The sequence below is a fragment of the Ammodytes marinus genome (assembly GCF_949987685.1).
Source record: "Ammodytes marinus genome assembly, chromosome: 22".
In the NCBI taxonomy this organism is placed as follows: Eukaryota; Metazoa; Chordata; class Actinopteri; order Uranoscopiformes; family Ammodytidae; genus Ammodytes; species Ammodytes marinus.
This window is the reverse complement of record NC_137226.1, coordinates 8552820-8570378: the sequence shown is the minus strand read 5'-3', so window position 1 is coordinate 8570378 and position 17559 is coordinate 8552820. Positions and strand designations below refer to the sequence as shown.

At 40.8% G+C, this 17559-nt stretch overlaps 1 protein-coding gene across 1 annotated transcript in view; it reads left to right on the top strand.

Annotated features, from left to right (window-relative positions):
- Positions 1-17559, top strand: part of pcloa (piccolo presynaptic cytomatrix protein a) — a gene marked incomplete at both ends in the record, with an annotated part of 55009 nt that overhangs the window by 20730 nt on the left and 16720 nt on the right. The window contains 7 exons of the mRNA XM_080051047.1: positions 2038-6100; positions 6459-8002; positions 9069-11127; positions 12772-12819; positions 13583-13665; positions 14839-14914; positions 16363-16488. Coding sequence (XP_079907173.1) covers positions 2038-6100; positions 6459-8002; positions 9069-11127; positions 12772-12819; positions 13583-13665; positions 14839-14914; positions 16363-16488 — 7999 coding nt within the window. The remainder of the gene's footprint in view (positions 1-2037; positions 6101-6458; positions 8003-9068; positions 11128-12771; positions 12820-13582; positions 13666-14838; positions 14915-16362; positions 16489-17559) is intronic.

The following is a 17559-nucleotide window of genomic DNA, read 5'->3' as shown; positions in this document are numbered from 1 at the left end:
AACAACCCCATAAAAGAGGATGAGGTACCTACTCCAATCGATAAGTCACCTCATGTTGCTCTAGTTGATGAAGAAACCAATGCAGTGGAGAAAGCAAAAGAGGAAACCCCAGTTGAGAATAGAATTGTTGAAAAGAATATATGTGAAGTGGAAATAGATGAGCAGAAAATACCTAAAAAGTCTAATGAGGAAATATCAGTTGAGGTGAAAACAATAAAGGTTACTGCTGAAGAAAAAAATGCTGAGTTGAAACCGGTTGAAAATGAAACCGTTGAAAAGAGCACAGTTGAGAAGCCAGTAATTGAGAATAAATCATGTAATAACAAAGCCTTTGAAGAGGAGGGAGTTCAAATGAATGCAGTTGCAGACACTTCTATTGACGTAAAAGTTGACGTAGGGAAAGCTTTTGAAGAAGAGGAAACTAAACAGAAAACAGTTGATATAAATGACCAAAAAGCTCTGGAGGAAAAGGTTAATAAAGCAGAATCAAGTCCAGCACCATCCTCTACTGAAACAGAGAATGTTAGTCCTGCAATAGAGACAAAAGAAGCAGAAAAGTCAAGCCAGCCTGCCCCAACTGTTGCTGAAGAAATCCAGAGAGAAGAGATACCAATACGTAAAGAGATAGAACCAGAAACAAAGTGTGGGCCATTACCTGTGGAAAAAAGTCTTATTGAAACAGTATCATTAGCAGAAAAGTCAGAGGAGAGAGAAAATCCTGTAGTGGAAGCAGAGTGTGTAGCAAAGAAAGAGGAAAAGCAAGCACTCGTAGAAACAATTTTCAAAGCAGATGATACATCTGAGAAAGCTGTGGTTACAACTGTTCCCCTCACTCCTGATTCCGAAGAAAAAGAAAAGGTTAAAATTACCGAGTCAATGCAAAGTGTAGATATTTTGTCATCCTCAGCTGTCATATGTGAGACACAAGTCAAAGATAAAGCCAGTGAGGAGAAAATCATTCAGGATGAGACAGAGGCTGGTTCACACGACAAGACCAACAGTATTGCTAAAAAACAAGATGAAATAGAGAGAGACACGTTACACCTGACAGGCAGTGATGCGAAACAGCTCAAGAAAGTTTCAGAGCACAACGAGGAAGAAGAAAAATCTCACAAAAAAGAGGTTGTATCCCAACTTGATGCTGACACCATGCAAAAGCCTATTTCAGGATCGGAGTTGAGCACAATAGGTGACAAAGAGGACACTGCACAGTTTGATACAGGACAGGATATCAAATCAGAGAAGGATAAAGAATCAGAGGCAGCTTTTAAAAATGGAGGCGAGTCTGAATCCGAAGCTTCAGTCCTTGTAGTAAAACATGAAATCCCAGTTTCTGTAGTTAGTGAGCAGCCCAAAGGCCCAGTCGAGAACAATAACATGGAGGAGAACAAGGAGGCTAAAGCTCAGCCCCTGGGAAATCCCAGTGATGAGGATGCTGTCGCTGAGGTGACTGTAGTATTTAGCAGTAGTGGTAGTTGCTATAATTATCTGCATACATAATTTGCTTTAATTCTGCTATATTTACAAATGTACATGAGGTCAGTTACGTACTGTATATGCAAATCGCTAAACTAAATATTGTACCATGTTGAAACTTAATGTATAATATACCTTAATATATACTGAATATATAACATTTCTGAAGAGTGAAACTTGTGTAGTTGCTGACAATTGATGTAAATTATGTACACAAATATTACTATCTTCCATGCTGCTCCACATGCTTAGTACTTAAATTACGTACAATTGAAATGATATCCTCAACATAGAAATTAAATTAAGCTAAGCTTCCCAGGCTTTGCTGTACATTACCATTACTTTTTTATTTATTTTTTTAGGAAAGAATACACTATTTTTAAAACTACTTGATAGGGTTTCAAGGAACACATTTTTTCTTCCCATTTCTTATATCCCAATTATCTAGATACACCAAAACATGCTACACATGTATTAACCTTAATAATTCCAGTTTATATATGTAATTCATTTTAATTGTGATGTCTAAGGTAATTAATTGTGTCTTATCTAATCCAACAGATGAAAGCTGTGGAGACCTTGAAAGAACCTACAGAAAAAGAAATGGTTGCCAACCAGGGAAGTCCTACCAGTCCATCAGACCTGGCAAAGCTGGAAAGCACAGTTCTTCCTATTCTTGAGGCCCAGGCAAGCTCTCAACCAAAGGATGATGAGGAGAAACTAACAGACACTCTAAAGACCAGACGCAAATTAGAGGTTCTTCCACTATCACCTGACTCACCTAGCTCAGAAGATGACAGAGAACTCTCTGAAAAGAATACCAAAGGTACCACAAAGAAAAAACTCCTTGTGCCAATGGATGTCAGGGCAGATTCCCTTGATGACAGCAGCGAAAGCTTTGGAAAAGAGAGCCCAATGTCAGGTGATGATGAGGAATTTATCCGAAAACAGATCATGGAAATGAGTGAGAATGAGGATGCTTCCCCATCTGATGAGGAAAATCTTATCCGGCGGAGGATCAGAGAGGATGAGAAGAAACAAATGGAACAGAAGAAAATAGAGGCTGTAGAAAGGAGTCCATCAGGAAAAGCCAGGCGACTTACTAAGAAAAGCACTATAAGTCCAGATGATGAAGACAATAAGCAACTCTCCAGCTCACTTGATAAACCTGATACAGACAAAGTGGAGGGGCCAGATCCAAAAAAACAGGATTGTCAGTCTGGTACTGCAGTTCGGAAATTCCAAACTATGGAACTGAATGCAACCAGCAGCCCTATGCGTATACCTAATGATGATGGGGAGCCTGAAATGGAATGCCTGACAGACTCGCCAGATGATCGGTCTAGAGGTGATGGGTCATCCAGTCTACATGCATCAAGCTTCACTCCTGGGACATCCCCCACATCCGTCTCATCACTGGATGAAGACAGTGACAGTAGTAGTCCAAGCCATGTTCGTTCTGGTGAGGGTAAACAACATAGGAAAGCAAAACACAGACAACCTGGTCAAATGCTGCCAACTATTGAAGACTCCTCTGAGGAAGAAGAGTTACGGGAAGAAGAGGAGCTCCTCAGGGAGCAAGAAAAACAAAAAGGCTCTGGAAAAAAATCCAAGAAAGACAAAGAAGAGATTCGAGCACAGAGAAGGCGAGATAATCAAAAGACACCACCAAGTAACCTGTCCCCTATTGAAGATGCCTCACCAACCGAGGAGCTGAGACAAGAAGCTGAAATGGAGGAGATCAGACGATCATCCTGCTCTGATTTCTCCCCCAGTATTGAATCAGATCCTGAAGGGTTTGAAATACATGCTGCAAAGATTGCAGCAGTTCAAAAAACTTATCAACTGCCTACATCAGTATCTCTTCACTCACCGACAGATGATCAAAATATTAATAAACCACAGAAAATTACTCTCAAATCTGCTGATGAGGCTTATGAGGAAATAATGCTGAAGGCTTCGTCTCCAACAGTTGACAAAGGTGAGATTCAACCAGGAAAAGAGTCCCTTTATGGAGGCATGCTTATTGAAGACTATGCCTTTGCATCCCTTATTGACAATTCCACAACAGATGTGGGGGAGCCGGAGAAGATTGTTGTTCCTGCTCAGCCGAAACAGCTAAGATCACCAGATGAAGTTTATGAAGACATGATAAAGAAAAGAAAAGAATTTACTAAGTTGGAAGAGGAATATCAAAATATGACGCCAAAAAAAGAAAACACTTATCCAGAAATTGTGTTGCAACCTGCTGAGAATACCTTCTCCAAAAGTACTGAAGTAACTTTTGACAAAGACGGGAAGCCATTGTTGGATGCTGACACTGCCTATGAAGAGCTAATGAAAAGAGTGCTAACTCCCGGAGCAAGTCCAACCCAGCAGGAGCCAGAAGTAGAAGCCATTGCATCTGGAAAAGCACTTCGTCCTATCCCGGACTTAAGGGTGACGCAGTGCTCTTCAGGAGAGTTGTCTTCTGATGATGAAAGTATAGTTAAAAAGGAAGAGGAGATACGTGCAGTATCAGACATGACATCCACTCCATTATCCATATCAGATCAACAACCTGAGACAATAGTCAGAGAATCCCAGGCTGATGTTGTGGACTTATCTAGTGCACTCCCAGGGATATCAGCCCATGTGATTTCCAGTGTATCACCCTTGCCCACCGTCCCACAGTACACACCCAGTATTCCCAGTATAGTGTCCACAGCACCACCTGTGCCCCCTAAGCCAGGCGTCCTGCACAGGGCTAATTCTCAGGAAAAGGCAGAAGTACCTGTTGCTCCACCACTGCCTCCTCCCACCCCACCAAAACCTACTGTTTTCCCCAGGAAACCTCCAGTTCCACTTCCACCTCAGACTTCAGCATCTCCAATCAGGCCAGAGACAGTGGCTATGAGTGCTGTACCAGGACCACCTACAAGACAAGTAGTTTCACCAATGTACAAACCTCATGTCCCCCCTCCTGTTCCCCCAAAGCCATCCATAATTGCTGGAATGGGGGATAGCCACAGGCCAGGACATGGTGTCAAACCACCAATTGCACCAAAGCCTGGCTCACAGCCTTCTTCACCTGCCCATGCGCCACATTCACCAAGGCCCAATGTACTTCCCACTGATTCTGCTGAAATAGCGTTGAATCTGAGCCCTACTTCTGAAAGTAAGCCTCTTCAACCCTCACCAAAGTCTCCTTCTTCTCCAAGATATGCCAGAAATCTTCGTGACACGTATGTGGTCATCACACTGCCATCTCAGCCCAGCTCTCCAGTAGACAGTGTCTCAACTCAAGCTCCCTCTAGCCCTGGCCCAGTATCTCCTTTACGGCAAGCTCAAAGGCCTCAAAGTTATCACCAACCACAGTCTCAACCTCAATCATATCCACAGCAGTATCCACATCCATCACCTCCTCAAACAACCAGGGTGCCTCTGGCATACACACGTTTCACAGAATCCATTGAAAGTCAAGAGATTTGTGGCCCAGAAAAACATGTGTCTAGTTCTTGTCACATAATTGAGGCTATATCTGCCTCAGCACAGTCACCTGTGGTTATGCCTAACCTCATCTCTCAAGTGGTAACCACAGAACTACAAAGGACCACGGTCTCTGTTGTTCATGAAAGGACAACACCACCAGTGCCAGCTCCAACGGCAAATGGTGTCCCAATCTCGATGGAAAAACCTAAGCCCCAGTCGCCAGCGCGGAATGGACATGCCTTTCAACCTTCTGAGGTGGTAGATCTTAGGACTATGAAAGTTGACCCAGAATCAGACATGAAGGGTGTAAATCTTTCTGCTGTCCAAGACCCGAGACGGCAGCTTATTGCAACTGAAGTCAGTCGTCAGAACAGTGCAGTGCAGTCATCTGTGGTCAACCTCAGTGCTGAATCGTCCACTGTTTCTATTGTGACTGATAGTATCACTATTGTGACTTGTGCCGCCACAATCCAGAAATGTGACAACATAGACGCCTCTCGAACATATTCAGTGCCACTTCAGCTAACAAAAAACAAAGCATTTGAGCCTGTTTCTCAAATTATATTTCGGCCATTTGATTCTCAACCTTCCACTAATGCTGGTACAGAGATTCCTATTAACCTCTCAGTTGGAGCAAGCACAGGTGGAGGAACATTCCAGACAACCCCTGTCACTATTGCACCTCTTTCTGTTTCAAGTTGCGCTGCCAATGGGTTGACTACAGCCACAGTGGCAGGAGCTGTTGACCTTAGCACAACCAAACCCTTCAACACGTTTGTATCAGTGGATGCTGCATCTGCAGAAGTGGCCACAGCTATAATAACAGATGATGATGGCAAACCAGTGGATCTGACTGCTGGAAAAAGAGTTGTATGCTGTGATGTTGTGTACACGCTCCCGTTCGCAGGAATCTGTACTAGTCAGCAACCTACCACACCACTGCCTGAAGATCGTTTTGGATATCGTGATGACCATTACCAGTATGACAGATCACCTTATGGCATGAGAGGGTTTGGTGGAATTAAACCATCAATGTCAGACACTAACCTTGCAGAAGCTGGTCTCTTCTTTTACAAGAGTAAGAACAGCTATAATTTCAGTGTCACAACAGAGGGAGCAGTAGATCTTACCTCTGCAAAGATTTCTGATGCAGGTCAGTGCAGTGACATTTCAGACCTGTCACTTAAATGTCACTTTGAACTGCTTCCACTCATTCATGGCTAACGTGGCATATTTTTTGGTTTGTTACTGCTTTTCTTTTGATTTTGCATGGACAGTCAATATACTGTATATGTATATTTTTTTATTTTATTCTTTCATCTCACTATTTTTGCATGTGCCTGCATGCTACTAGTGTACGTCTTGTGAATGCGTGTTGCACTTCTCTTTATTGGACTTTTTTTTTCCCTTTTTCCGCAATTTTTTCAAAATTTGGATGAGGCATGGCTTGCTGTCAACATTAAATAAGTCTGCATTATTTGGACTCAATTGATATTTCTGACTTTTGGCAGGTGAAGCTGTTGACTACTCCAAGAAAGGGACTTACGCAGGAATGACAATTCCACCCTATTCCCAGCCCAGAGTCTCAAGTGCTGTTGGTACACTTTTTGGTACAAGCAATGTCTTGAGGTCATCAAATGGGGTGGTCTATTCCTCTGTTGCAGCACCAATCCCTTCTACATACGCCATTACCACCCAACCTGGGTCCATCTTTAGTACATCATACAACACCCTATCAGGTATGCATACCAGCGACACAATGCCTTCCCTGTCCAACCTGCAGAATTTGCCACTCACACGGTCCCACAGTTTCCTGTCCACCATCTCCACTACTGGAACTGAAGAGCTAGGAGATACCCCACTCAATCTGGAGATCTTTAAAGGGGGCACAACTGCTGCCCATGCTGTAACCGCAGCAACAACCGCTTTATCCCTAGACACCTACACTGATGCATCCCTAGAAGCCATTGCTGCTTCACTCGAGGCTCTGTCTTCACCCATGGTTCCTGGGGATGGCCAGTATCTGGCAGAGCGTGAGAGGCTAGAGATGGAAAAACTCAAGCAACAGCGACTGGCTGAAGAATTAGAGTGGGAGCGGCAAGAGATCCAGCGTTTCCGTGAGCAAGAACAGTTCCTTGTACAGAAAGAACTGGAGGAGCTGCAGGCCATGAAGCAACATATCCTGAACCAACAAGAAGATGAAAGACAAGCTCACCTCATGATGCAGAAAGAAACCTATGCTCAACAACAGCAGCAGCTTGAGCAGATTCAGAGACTCCAAGAGCAACTGCGACTACAACTGGAAGAGCAAAAGCTTCGTCAGATGTACCCAGGAGGGGACATACTGGGGCATGGTGTGCAAGAGGCAATTGTCATAGGACCTGATGGCACAGTTCTGGCCCGTAAGATCACGGATAGTGGGTGCCAGACAGATGAAGAAGATGAAACAGTGAGCAAAGCTTACACAGCAGGGAGAAAAAAGAAAAGTGCTAAAAAGAGTGTTGACAGTTGTGTGCAGACAGATGATGAGGATCAGGAAGAGTGGGAGGCTCAGACCAGAAGCAGACAAAGCCGTCCACGCACTTCCAGGGGTGATAGGGGTGGGCAGTCAGATATATCTCTACAAGCCCACACCGAGATTTCTATACAAACAGATTCAGAAGGAAACATTACAATGGACACCAGGATGGAGCTGTCTGACTCTGAAAGGACCTCACCAAAGAAACGACCAACCCCCTTAGAAATAGGCCAGTCTCCTAACCTTAAAGTTGATTCCTCTACACTTCAAGCCCCTCCAAAATCTCCTAAAGTGCTCTACTCCCCGATATCCCCTTGTATATCCCCTAGCAAATCCCTTGAGTTTGTGTCCTATGAGAAATCACTCTGTGATACAAGCCCACAGAAGCTAAGAGGAAGTACGGATCCATGCAAAGCTTCTCCAGCAAGTCCCAGGGGACCAAAAGCAATGCAGAGATCTATGTCAGACCCTAAGCCAATGAGTCCAACAGGAGAAGAAAGGGCAACATCTGGTACCCAGTGTGGTGATAGCTATACTGTGAGTACCATAGGTTAAGCTTAATTTGAGCTCCAATAATGGCACTTTTCTTAGATTTGGTTTTCAATGGCATTAAGGTTTTGCATGATTCTTATGGTGCTTGTCTTTTAAAATAATGTGATCCACTTGTGGCTATATTTGTGACAGAACATGTTACTTACCCATGATAACATATGTGTCCTGTGCAAATAAGAAACGGAAAGGAAAATCAAATATTTTCTAGCAAAGATTTAATTTTAAATATACTATTTAGGTGAGTTGGTGCATCCTAATATATACTTATCTGTGTGGAACTAACAATAAGTGACTTGCTACACCAACAAAACTATCCTTTTTCAAGTCATACTTATGTAGCAAAGTGTCAAGATGGCTAAGTGATTAGCATTAATGCCTAACAGCAAAAGCGTGCATGTTCTCTTCATGCTTGCATGAGGAAGCATATGACATGCACGTTAGGTACTGAGAATACTCCTCCCATATTTCTTCAGAGCTAGCATAACTACATTCATTTTAATATGTTCAGTAGATTGTAGATTGAATAGAATCCCTACTTTGTCAAGTCATTGAGTCTGAGCCTGGCCCACAAGCAAAGACAGTTACACTATACTTAAGTCAATCTAATGCTAGCGATAGCAGAATTGAATCACATTGAGATCAGTGAATCAAGTATATTTGCCCTCATGAGGTATGGAAGTCTTTGCCTGGGCATTTCCTTTTTGAGAATCCCAAACCTAATAGGATGAGAAATAAACTGAGTTTGCAGGAAAATGTTGAAAATGTCAGAAATATATAAATGCTTAATGCGTATAAATGAGTTGTTTTGAAACAACTACGCCAGTGTACAATTGAGTGAGACTAGTATTGATGCCCCCTACCCCTTTTTTAATTTGATACCATAATACAAATAAGGCAGCATTTAGTAATTCTCTGAAGTGATTTTTAACTGAGTAGTGTGACCGAGAAAGTATATTTTCAAATTCTGAGGTCTACATAAACCGCTGAATCATTTTTGGGGGGATTGAATTCTTACAATCCTAATAATATTTATTTTGTATTTATCCCTCAGGGAAAAGGCTCAGGTGGCACACCAACAGGCACCCAAAAGAAGGTAAAAAGGACTCTCCCAAATCCACCGTCAGAGGATGAGTCAACAACAAGTGGCCAAACAGCATACAGCACTGGTTCTGCCCGCCGAAGAATGTGCCGCAATTCCAACATGGCACGTGCAAAAATCCTACAGGACATTGATCGGGAGCTAGATCTGGTGGAGCGTGAGTCTTCCAAACTCCGCAAAAAACAAGCAGAGCTAGATGAGGAAGAAAAAGAGATTGATGCCAAACTGAGGTACTTAGAGATGGGCATTAATCGTAGAAAAGATGTGTTACTGATGGAGAGAGAGAAGAGGGAAAGGGCTTACTTACAGAGTGTTGCAGAGGACAGGGATTATATGTCCGACAGTGAGGTTAGTAACATCCGAGAGACGAGAGGTGGTCGAGGAGGTGGTGAAGATGAGGAGATTGAAAGTTATGGTCTTGAACGTCCCAGGACAGCTCCCCAGTCAGAATTGGAAGACTTTGTCCCACCTCAAACCAAGCATGAGTATGGAAAATATTCCCAATACCAATACCCTGAAAGCCAATACCAGCAGTCTCTCTACCAGACTCCCCAGTCTTACCAATCCCATTCTATCTACTCCTCCGTTCCATCGCTTACTAGCTCCCAGCAGCAGAGTTACCACCAGATGCTCCTGTTGCAGCAGAAGGCTGCCAGACAAGCAGCCCTCCTCTCCGAACTGGATGCAACTAAATATGAAATCATTAGCCGCCAGCCTGATCCCACATCATCAGCTTACTTGGGAGTCAAGTATGACAAATATGGCAACCACCTTGACCTAAGAGCCTTGGATGTGGGGTCTATAGCACGTAGCCCCATGTCAGCTGTTTCTGATTCCTATTACTCAGATGTAGATCACCATACACCCCGTAGCTACATGTTGCTGGAAGATGCTGCAGAACTTGCTAAGGGCTCGACAGGTATGTCTTCATCTTATAGTTTGGCTGAGAGGGAGCTAGCTAAGGCAGAGAAGCTGCTGCGTAGGAGTGCTGCAGACTTGGGGTCTACTGACTATCTGGGATCCACGTCTAGACTACATACTTATGGAAAGACCCCCGATGAAGAGGATACAATGGAGGAACCCTATGAACTGAAACTCCTGAAGCAGCAGCTCAAGCAAGAGTTTAGGAGAAGTACGTGTGGGACAGAAAACTTAGAACAAATGACAGGTCTCTCGCAGCACTACTATACCCCAAGCTCTGGCAGCTCTAGTTACTCCCAAAGACACTATCCAAAGTCAGACAAGTACAGCATCAGTCGACTTACTCTAGAGAAGCAAGCAGCTAAACAACTCCCAGCCCCCATTTCGTACCAAAAACAAAAGGCTCCATTGGTAGATCCCAAAATATCCTCAAAGTATTCATCTGACAACAGAGGTTTGGAGACAGACTACACTAGCTATCTTGGATCTACTAGTGCATCCCCGAGATCCAGCCGGCTTATGCAGGATGAGATAACTTTCGGCCTTCGTAAAAACATTGCAGAGCAGCAAAAATACCTGGGGTCCACATTGGGTGCCAACTTAGCTGGGTCACTAAACTTGGGCCAGAGCTTAGGTTTGGACTCTGCCTATCCTAGTGGCAGTCGCTCAAGACCTTCATCTAGGCCCACATCTTGCTATGGCCTGGACTTATCTCTTAAAAGAGACCATTCTAACTCTAGGCTAAAAGGAGACAGTGAGGCATCTGGAGATGGACCAAGCTATCAAACCCCCTCTGGTCGTACAAAACCCACCAGCCTTCCCATTGTGCAAAGTGGACGTGGCCGATTACCCATAGTAGCCCAGAACTCTGAGGAAGAGAGTCCTTTAAGCCCTGTTGGGCAGCCTATGGGCATGGCCCGTGCATCTGCAGGTCCTTTGCCGCCGATCTCGGCTGATTCAAGGGACCAGTATGGTTCCTGCCTGTCATTGCAGGACTCCCAGCAGCAGCAACATTTCAGGGAAGAACCAACGAGGGGTAGGGGTTATGTGCAGCTGGATGACCTTCAGGGCACCATGTCAGATAGTGAAGGTAAAAAACAGACTGATCACATTGTCACTCTTTTCCTTCTTAATGTTTCATCCTTGAGTTTGTCTTGCTTGCATTATCACTACTGTGTATACAATTTATGTGTATTATTAAAAGACTGCATGCATCTGTTGACATTTGTCATGTCTTACTGTGGTGAATATTCTTTCTGTTTTCTGGGGTCAGTACTTTTGGTCAATCAGTTGAAATATTGTGTGCATGCATTCCTTTGTATATTTTACTCTCCATACGTCTTATGCTTGAATGTATCTCTATGCATGCACTGTGTTTCTGTCTGCATTCAAGATTTTATTTAACGTATTTCCATATTACTTCACTGCATGACACTGTACCGTCTACATTTCTGTTACAGCTACATTGTGTGGGAGGTTTCTTTCCCCAAATAGCAATTGCTCACTTGTGGCAGTGTGAATTTTATTTAGAGCATGTTGTTAATTGTAGCCGTTTCAATCTTGAAGAATGTTTTCATATTATTTCAAATCCTGCTTGTTAAGCATACAAAAGCTTGAACATTTGGTCAGATTTAGAGCATATTTTTGTCCCATAAATGATACACTGAAGAGTGCCTCCCCCGCTTGAGAAATGTACGATATTGGTGCAAATTCTGTGAGTTGGGCCAGGTCTTTTACAGATACTCTTTAGAATGAGAGCATACTGTACTAGCATAGTCCATGTATTATATTGTTTTGATTCTATGATCATTAATGTCTTATGTGGATAATGGATAATGTTAAAGTACTTCATTATTGTATTTAAGTGTATACATAATATTTGTCGGTTAAACTATGATACTAAAAAATAGGCAGGATCAAAACATTATACAATAATAATGACATTTCTATAAAAATAAATATTTAAAGGATAGTTTTGTCAAAGTAGTGGGACCTTGACTGTTTTTTTTTAAATGCATGATGTTTGGTTTGCACTTAGTGTGTGTAATAAATAGATAACTTTAACCTGCATGCCTTGTCATAAATGCTTGCTTGTATGTATTGTGATACATCAGTGACTTTATGTTCCACGGAAAACAATGTATGCCTATTAGTCTTCAATTACTTTTTCTCCACTTCCGCATGTATTACTGCCTCACTTAAATCAAAATGAACGTGCTCTACTTGCATGGTCTATTCTGATTATTAAACAGTAAATAATCTGATAAAACAACACTACTTAAAATCAGATTATTATTATTATTGTTAGTTACATTTACAGCAAGATCATCACATTTGGGTTAATCAAACTTTACAGCAATGTCCTCCTGTTATAAAGAGAACATGGGATATGATTGGTAAAGGCCATAACCCATACATGCAATGCCTACTATTAGTCATGACAAAACATATTGTATCCCAATAGTTCATGTGTTTTATGGAGAACCTAATTAAAGCAGCAACGACCATGACAGTTTCCAAGCTGAGGACAGTGGTATCATTAAAAGAGATGCAAAATGTGTGGGTTTTAATATGTTAAGTTTCCTATACTGCATGTGGATACAATTGTTTATCTTCTGATTTAAACATTTAAGGACCCCACTTCTGAGTTGTCTTGAATGCAGTATTGTACTTGCTAATACATTCATATTGATCCCATAAGTTTGCAATGTAAACCAATTTGCCTTGATTACAGCCCTAAGTGATTCCCTGATGGCTTTGAACAGAGAAGATGCAACCAATGGTAGAGTATTAGTTCAGTTTTTTAGTCATCCATTAGCTAACAAATAAATCTACACTGCAAGTCTAATGCACACCACCATAAAATAACAAAATGTTGGGGGGGGGAGGGCTTAGGAGTCTAGTAAAACGTCAAGGAAATACCACTTGAATTTTCCATTCTTAAAACAATTCAATTATTTTATATCGCAAAATTGTTTAATAAGACATACATACTGCACTGTATGAAACACATTCACTTCACTAACAAATCGAATTAGGGAATATTGAAAATAAAAACAGTACATTCCCAAGATTTGTATTTATAGACAATTATACTTAGTTATGCTACGACACATACTGTACTAATACTGCTGTTATTCCCTGTAAAACTGTCTTTTTTCTGCCTATTTTACAATACCCGTTAAATATGTTTCTTGCTTGGCATCTTTGCAATTTTTCACAAGAAATTTAAATAATTAAGACTTTTTCTGTCCCTTATTTACCTCTTATTTATATTTCAATGGCTAATTAACATAGACTTTTCACTACTATAACTATAATATATATATATATATATATATATATATATATATATATATATATATATATATATATATATATATATATATATATATATATATATATATATATATATATATATATATATATATATATATATATATATATAATCGCACATAATCACCTTAACATGATGGATGGTAGAATAAATAAGTGCAGATTCTCAGATTGTTTCTGAAGTAGTGCTTTTTTTTATGAACTTGAAGCCTACCACCTTAGACGAGAGGAGACGGACTGGTTTGAGAAACCTAGAGATGGACGGTCAGAGAACGGACAAGAGAAGAGACAGGTGAAACATGAAAAAACACACACTTGTACCAAGTCCAAGCAGTAATGAAATACATGCACTCACTCAAACCTGGACATTTATACAGTATGTGGTATTTATGCTCATACGTTAACACAAGGCATTTAAATGCCACATATACAGTGCTGCTTGAAAGTATGTGAACCTTTTGGAATTTAATTAAGTTTAGCCATTATTAATTCATTTTTATCAATCCCAGTATTTTTTATATCAAATAACAGGTTTGTGTTTATCAATTCAACATCTTTTTTTTCCCGGAAATTAATTGTGTAGTCAAAAGACTAAAATAAAACAAATTATTTTCCAACTTTTGTGTCCAAAAGTAAGTGAACCCTGAGCTGCATTGCTTAAATCAAGCAGGTAAACACAATCAGGTGGGACAAATTGAGTGATGAAAGGGAACACTGTAATGAGAGATCTTTAGGGAAGAAATTGGGCGGCCGTAGATAAAGCAGAGATCAAACCAGTTCAGTTTAGGCTCACCAAAGTGATCCCATACAGGTCAGACATGCCCAGTGGAAATAAAATCTCAGAGGATCTCAGGAATGGGCACTGCTATAAATTAATTAAAAAAAAGTTTGTGCTCAATCGGTCCCCCATGAGGCAAATAATCTACAAATAGAGATCTCCAGTGCTGCAAGAAAAGTGATTTTTCATGTAAAAGCCAACCCTGTGCAAGTACATCTATTGATGCTTCTGGACACATCTTCAGTGATGATTCCTGGAATCATCGGGTGTTTCGGGTCTTTCAACATCATACACCCTCCTCCAGGTGACCCAGCTACATCTGGAGATTTTTATTTTTTTTTCATTTCATCACTCAATTTGTCCCACCTGATTGTGTTAACCTGCTCAATTAAGCAATGCAGCTCAGGGTTCACTTACTTTTGCACACACAAATATTGGAAAATAATTAGTTTTGTTTGTTTAACAATTGATTTCTGGAAAACAAATGTGGAATTGATAAACACACATCTGCTATTTCATATACTGGTATTGATACAAATGAATTAATAATGGTTAAACTTAATACAATTCCAAAATACTCAAGGGGTTCACATACTCGCAGCACTGTATGTCATATATTACAAATAATCCATTCTTTACTGTTTTCCGTTTATATGACATCTCGCCATTGTGTATGGGCCATCTCAGGGAAAAGGTCCGTACTACCCCTTCCCTCACCTCAGGGTTAAACTGCAGAGGGATCCCAAAGACCGCAGTGTCTCAGGTAAAGTACCAACGTTTACGACATTTCATACAATAACATTCATAGCAGCATGATAAGAGTATGAATGATATGCATTTAAAGAGGTATGTATACACGTTAACGCATTATGACTGAGATGCATCCATTAGATTTGATTGACCAAATTGCTTACCGACTGCATCAAATATATGTTGTTTTTACATCCTATACATTGTTTTCATCTTCATGATTTTGCATAGTCATGAAATAAATTCAAAATCCTTCGCGCAGATTCAAGATGAAGGCATACATGTTAATATGGATCACAATGTCTCATTCAATTTAGAGAGCATGACTAGTATGCATCATGCACTATATTTACTTGATATTCATGCCAGATCTCAAGTAACTGGCAAGTCACCTTCCCTGCCATTCCATTCCATCACACCATTCCTCCAGGCTCAAGGCAGGCAGACATTTCCTTTCCTGGCTTCCCTTTTGATTTGGCTCTTCTCCATGCTCATCAGTCATCGCCACGCTCAAAATGGCATATCCTTCACACTCAGGATTATCTTGCGCAAATAGCAAACAGCCCACAAAGGAAGCATTTTGTTTTTGAAAACCCCACAGTGTTGATCTGAAATCATGTCTCAGTCATTTTGTTCATGCATCTGTAACAGTGTTAGTCTTCCATACTGTTACATAAGGGTCCTGTGTGGTGAATATCTTTTTTATGGAGTAACAGATAATAGATCAACATGTGATGTGTTGATAATTGGTAGAGAGGTTGGCATATATGCTGTTGTCCATACCATACTAACAAAGGCAGAGAGACGGAACTACAAAAGCAATGAAATTGAGAAAAATGGTAATGCATTCATGAATGCCTGTTTAGGCCAAGTAACTTACCTAAAGAAATGTCTTTTAGACAATAGTCTGGGGAATTCACACAGCCAAAACATTTTCTTTTTGTTTTTAAATAAACTTAATTTTGATTTTGATTATTTGCAGTCCATAGTTATAAGTATTAAATGATCTGATTAGCTAGTTACTGTCTAAATCACTAATCATTCTGAGACAAAGCTGACATGACAATACTGTCTGCTGCTGTGCTACGCTACGTTGCAATTTACCTTTAGTAGGAGTTTTGCCTTAATTTTTTTCCATTATGATATGATTTCGCTACAACCTCATTTAGTTACGTGGAGTAATGAACAAATGAAACCAGCTGCTGATTCAAGTAAAGATAGATTTCAACTACAGGTAGGAAACACAGAGTAATTGTAGTTATGTAAGGCTTTAGCTGAAGCTGGGGAGATATCTCGCCAGCAATTTTTCAATTGACGAAGCTGTCATCTTAATTTTTTTATAAGAATGCAAGTTTTATATGGAATTTACAGATTTTATTGCCACTATTATTTATGTATGGTAAAAAGTCTAGGCTAATTAATATTGCCACTCACCTGTGTCTGTTTTTTGGTCCTAAACAGGAAATGGTCTGGGTATCCGGGTGGTTGGAGGGAAAGAGGTCCCTGGCTGTAATGGAGACATTGGAGCGTACGTTGCCAAAGTGCTGCCTGGTGGAGCTGCAGAACAAACAGGAAAGATTCTTGAGGGTAAGCTCTTTTACAAAATTACACTTCCCTTTGTGCAAAACTCTTATTTTTTTTCTTTGTTTTAACAGTTTTTTAGATATTAAGGAAATTAATTAGAAAGAACTTTCTGAACATGATGACATTTTTATGTTTTATTAATTTTCTCTGACAGATGTGTGTTTATCTCAAAAATACCTGTTAGAGATATAGTAAGGTAATACAATTACCATTCTGACACTCTCCCTATGTTCCCCACTTCAATATTCACACATTACTTTCACTTTTCAAAGGTTTTATGTTGATAGGGACTCATTTCCTCAGGTCTCTGTGTTCACCTCCATGCTAAATGTCTTCCCATATCTAACTTGTGTAATTTTCTTTGCTTCCATCTTCTGGTTTGAATAGACAGTAAAGCAACTGAACTGTTGAACTTCTAAGCTTACACATAGACCATAGGTAAGGGATAATGTGCGACGACGTGCCCATTATCTGGAATTAATGGATAATTTGGAGGCCTGTGAAGCAGGTTTGCCTCTGCTGGAATAATCATTACAATCCCATAAGGTTTTTATGTAATGAAAATGTACTGTGGTTCAGTACCCCAGTAAATAGGACAGGCCATAGAGATACAACATAGCAACGGGAGATAAACTAGTAGCTTGAACCTGTAGCTTGAAACTGCAACAGCTACACTTTTTTACCATCCTGCACTGACCCATAGATATATGACCTGTGATCTCACCCTTGCACACCATTCACTGACACCACCTCGGGATGAATTGCCATGTGGTGTATTAACAGGAACACATTTCATGAGGTGTTATTGATTTGTCATGGGGGAGACTGGGAACAGTTAACCCTCTCAACCTCCCTGTCCATCCGTCTACTCATAGCTCCCTTTAATGTCTGTGTTGAGTCACATTGAGGTTGTCGCACCACTGGTAAAGCTGTGGCCCTAGCCTTTTTAATGCTGCCAAACTGCTGATCTATGGAATATTGAGATAGTGAGGGAGGAATACTGTATATGGCCTAGGTTAGACCTGTGTGGTGTGCTATCCATCTGTCTGTAAGCTCTATGTAGATCTAGTGTGT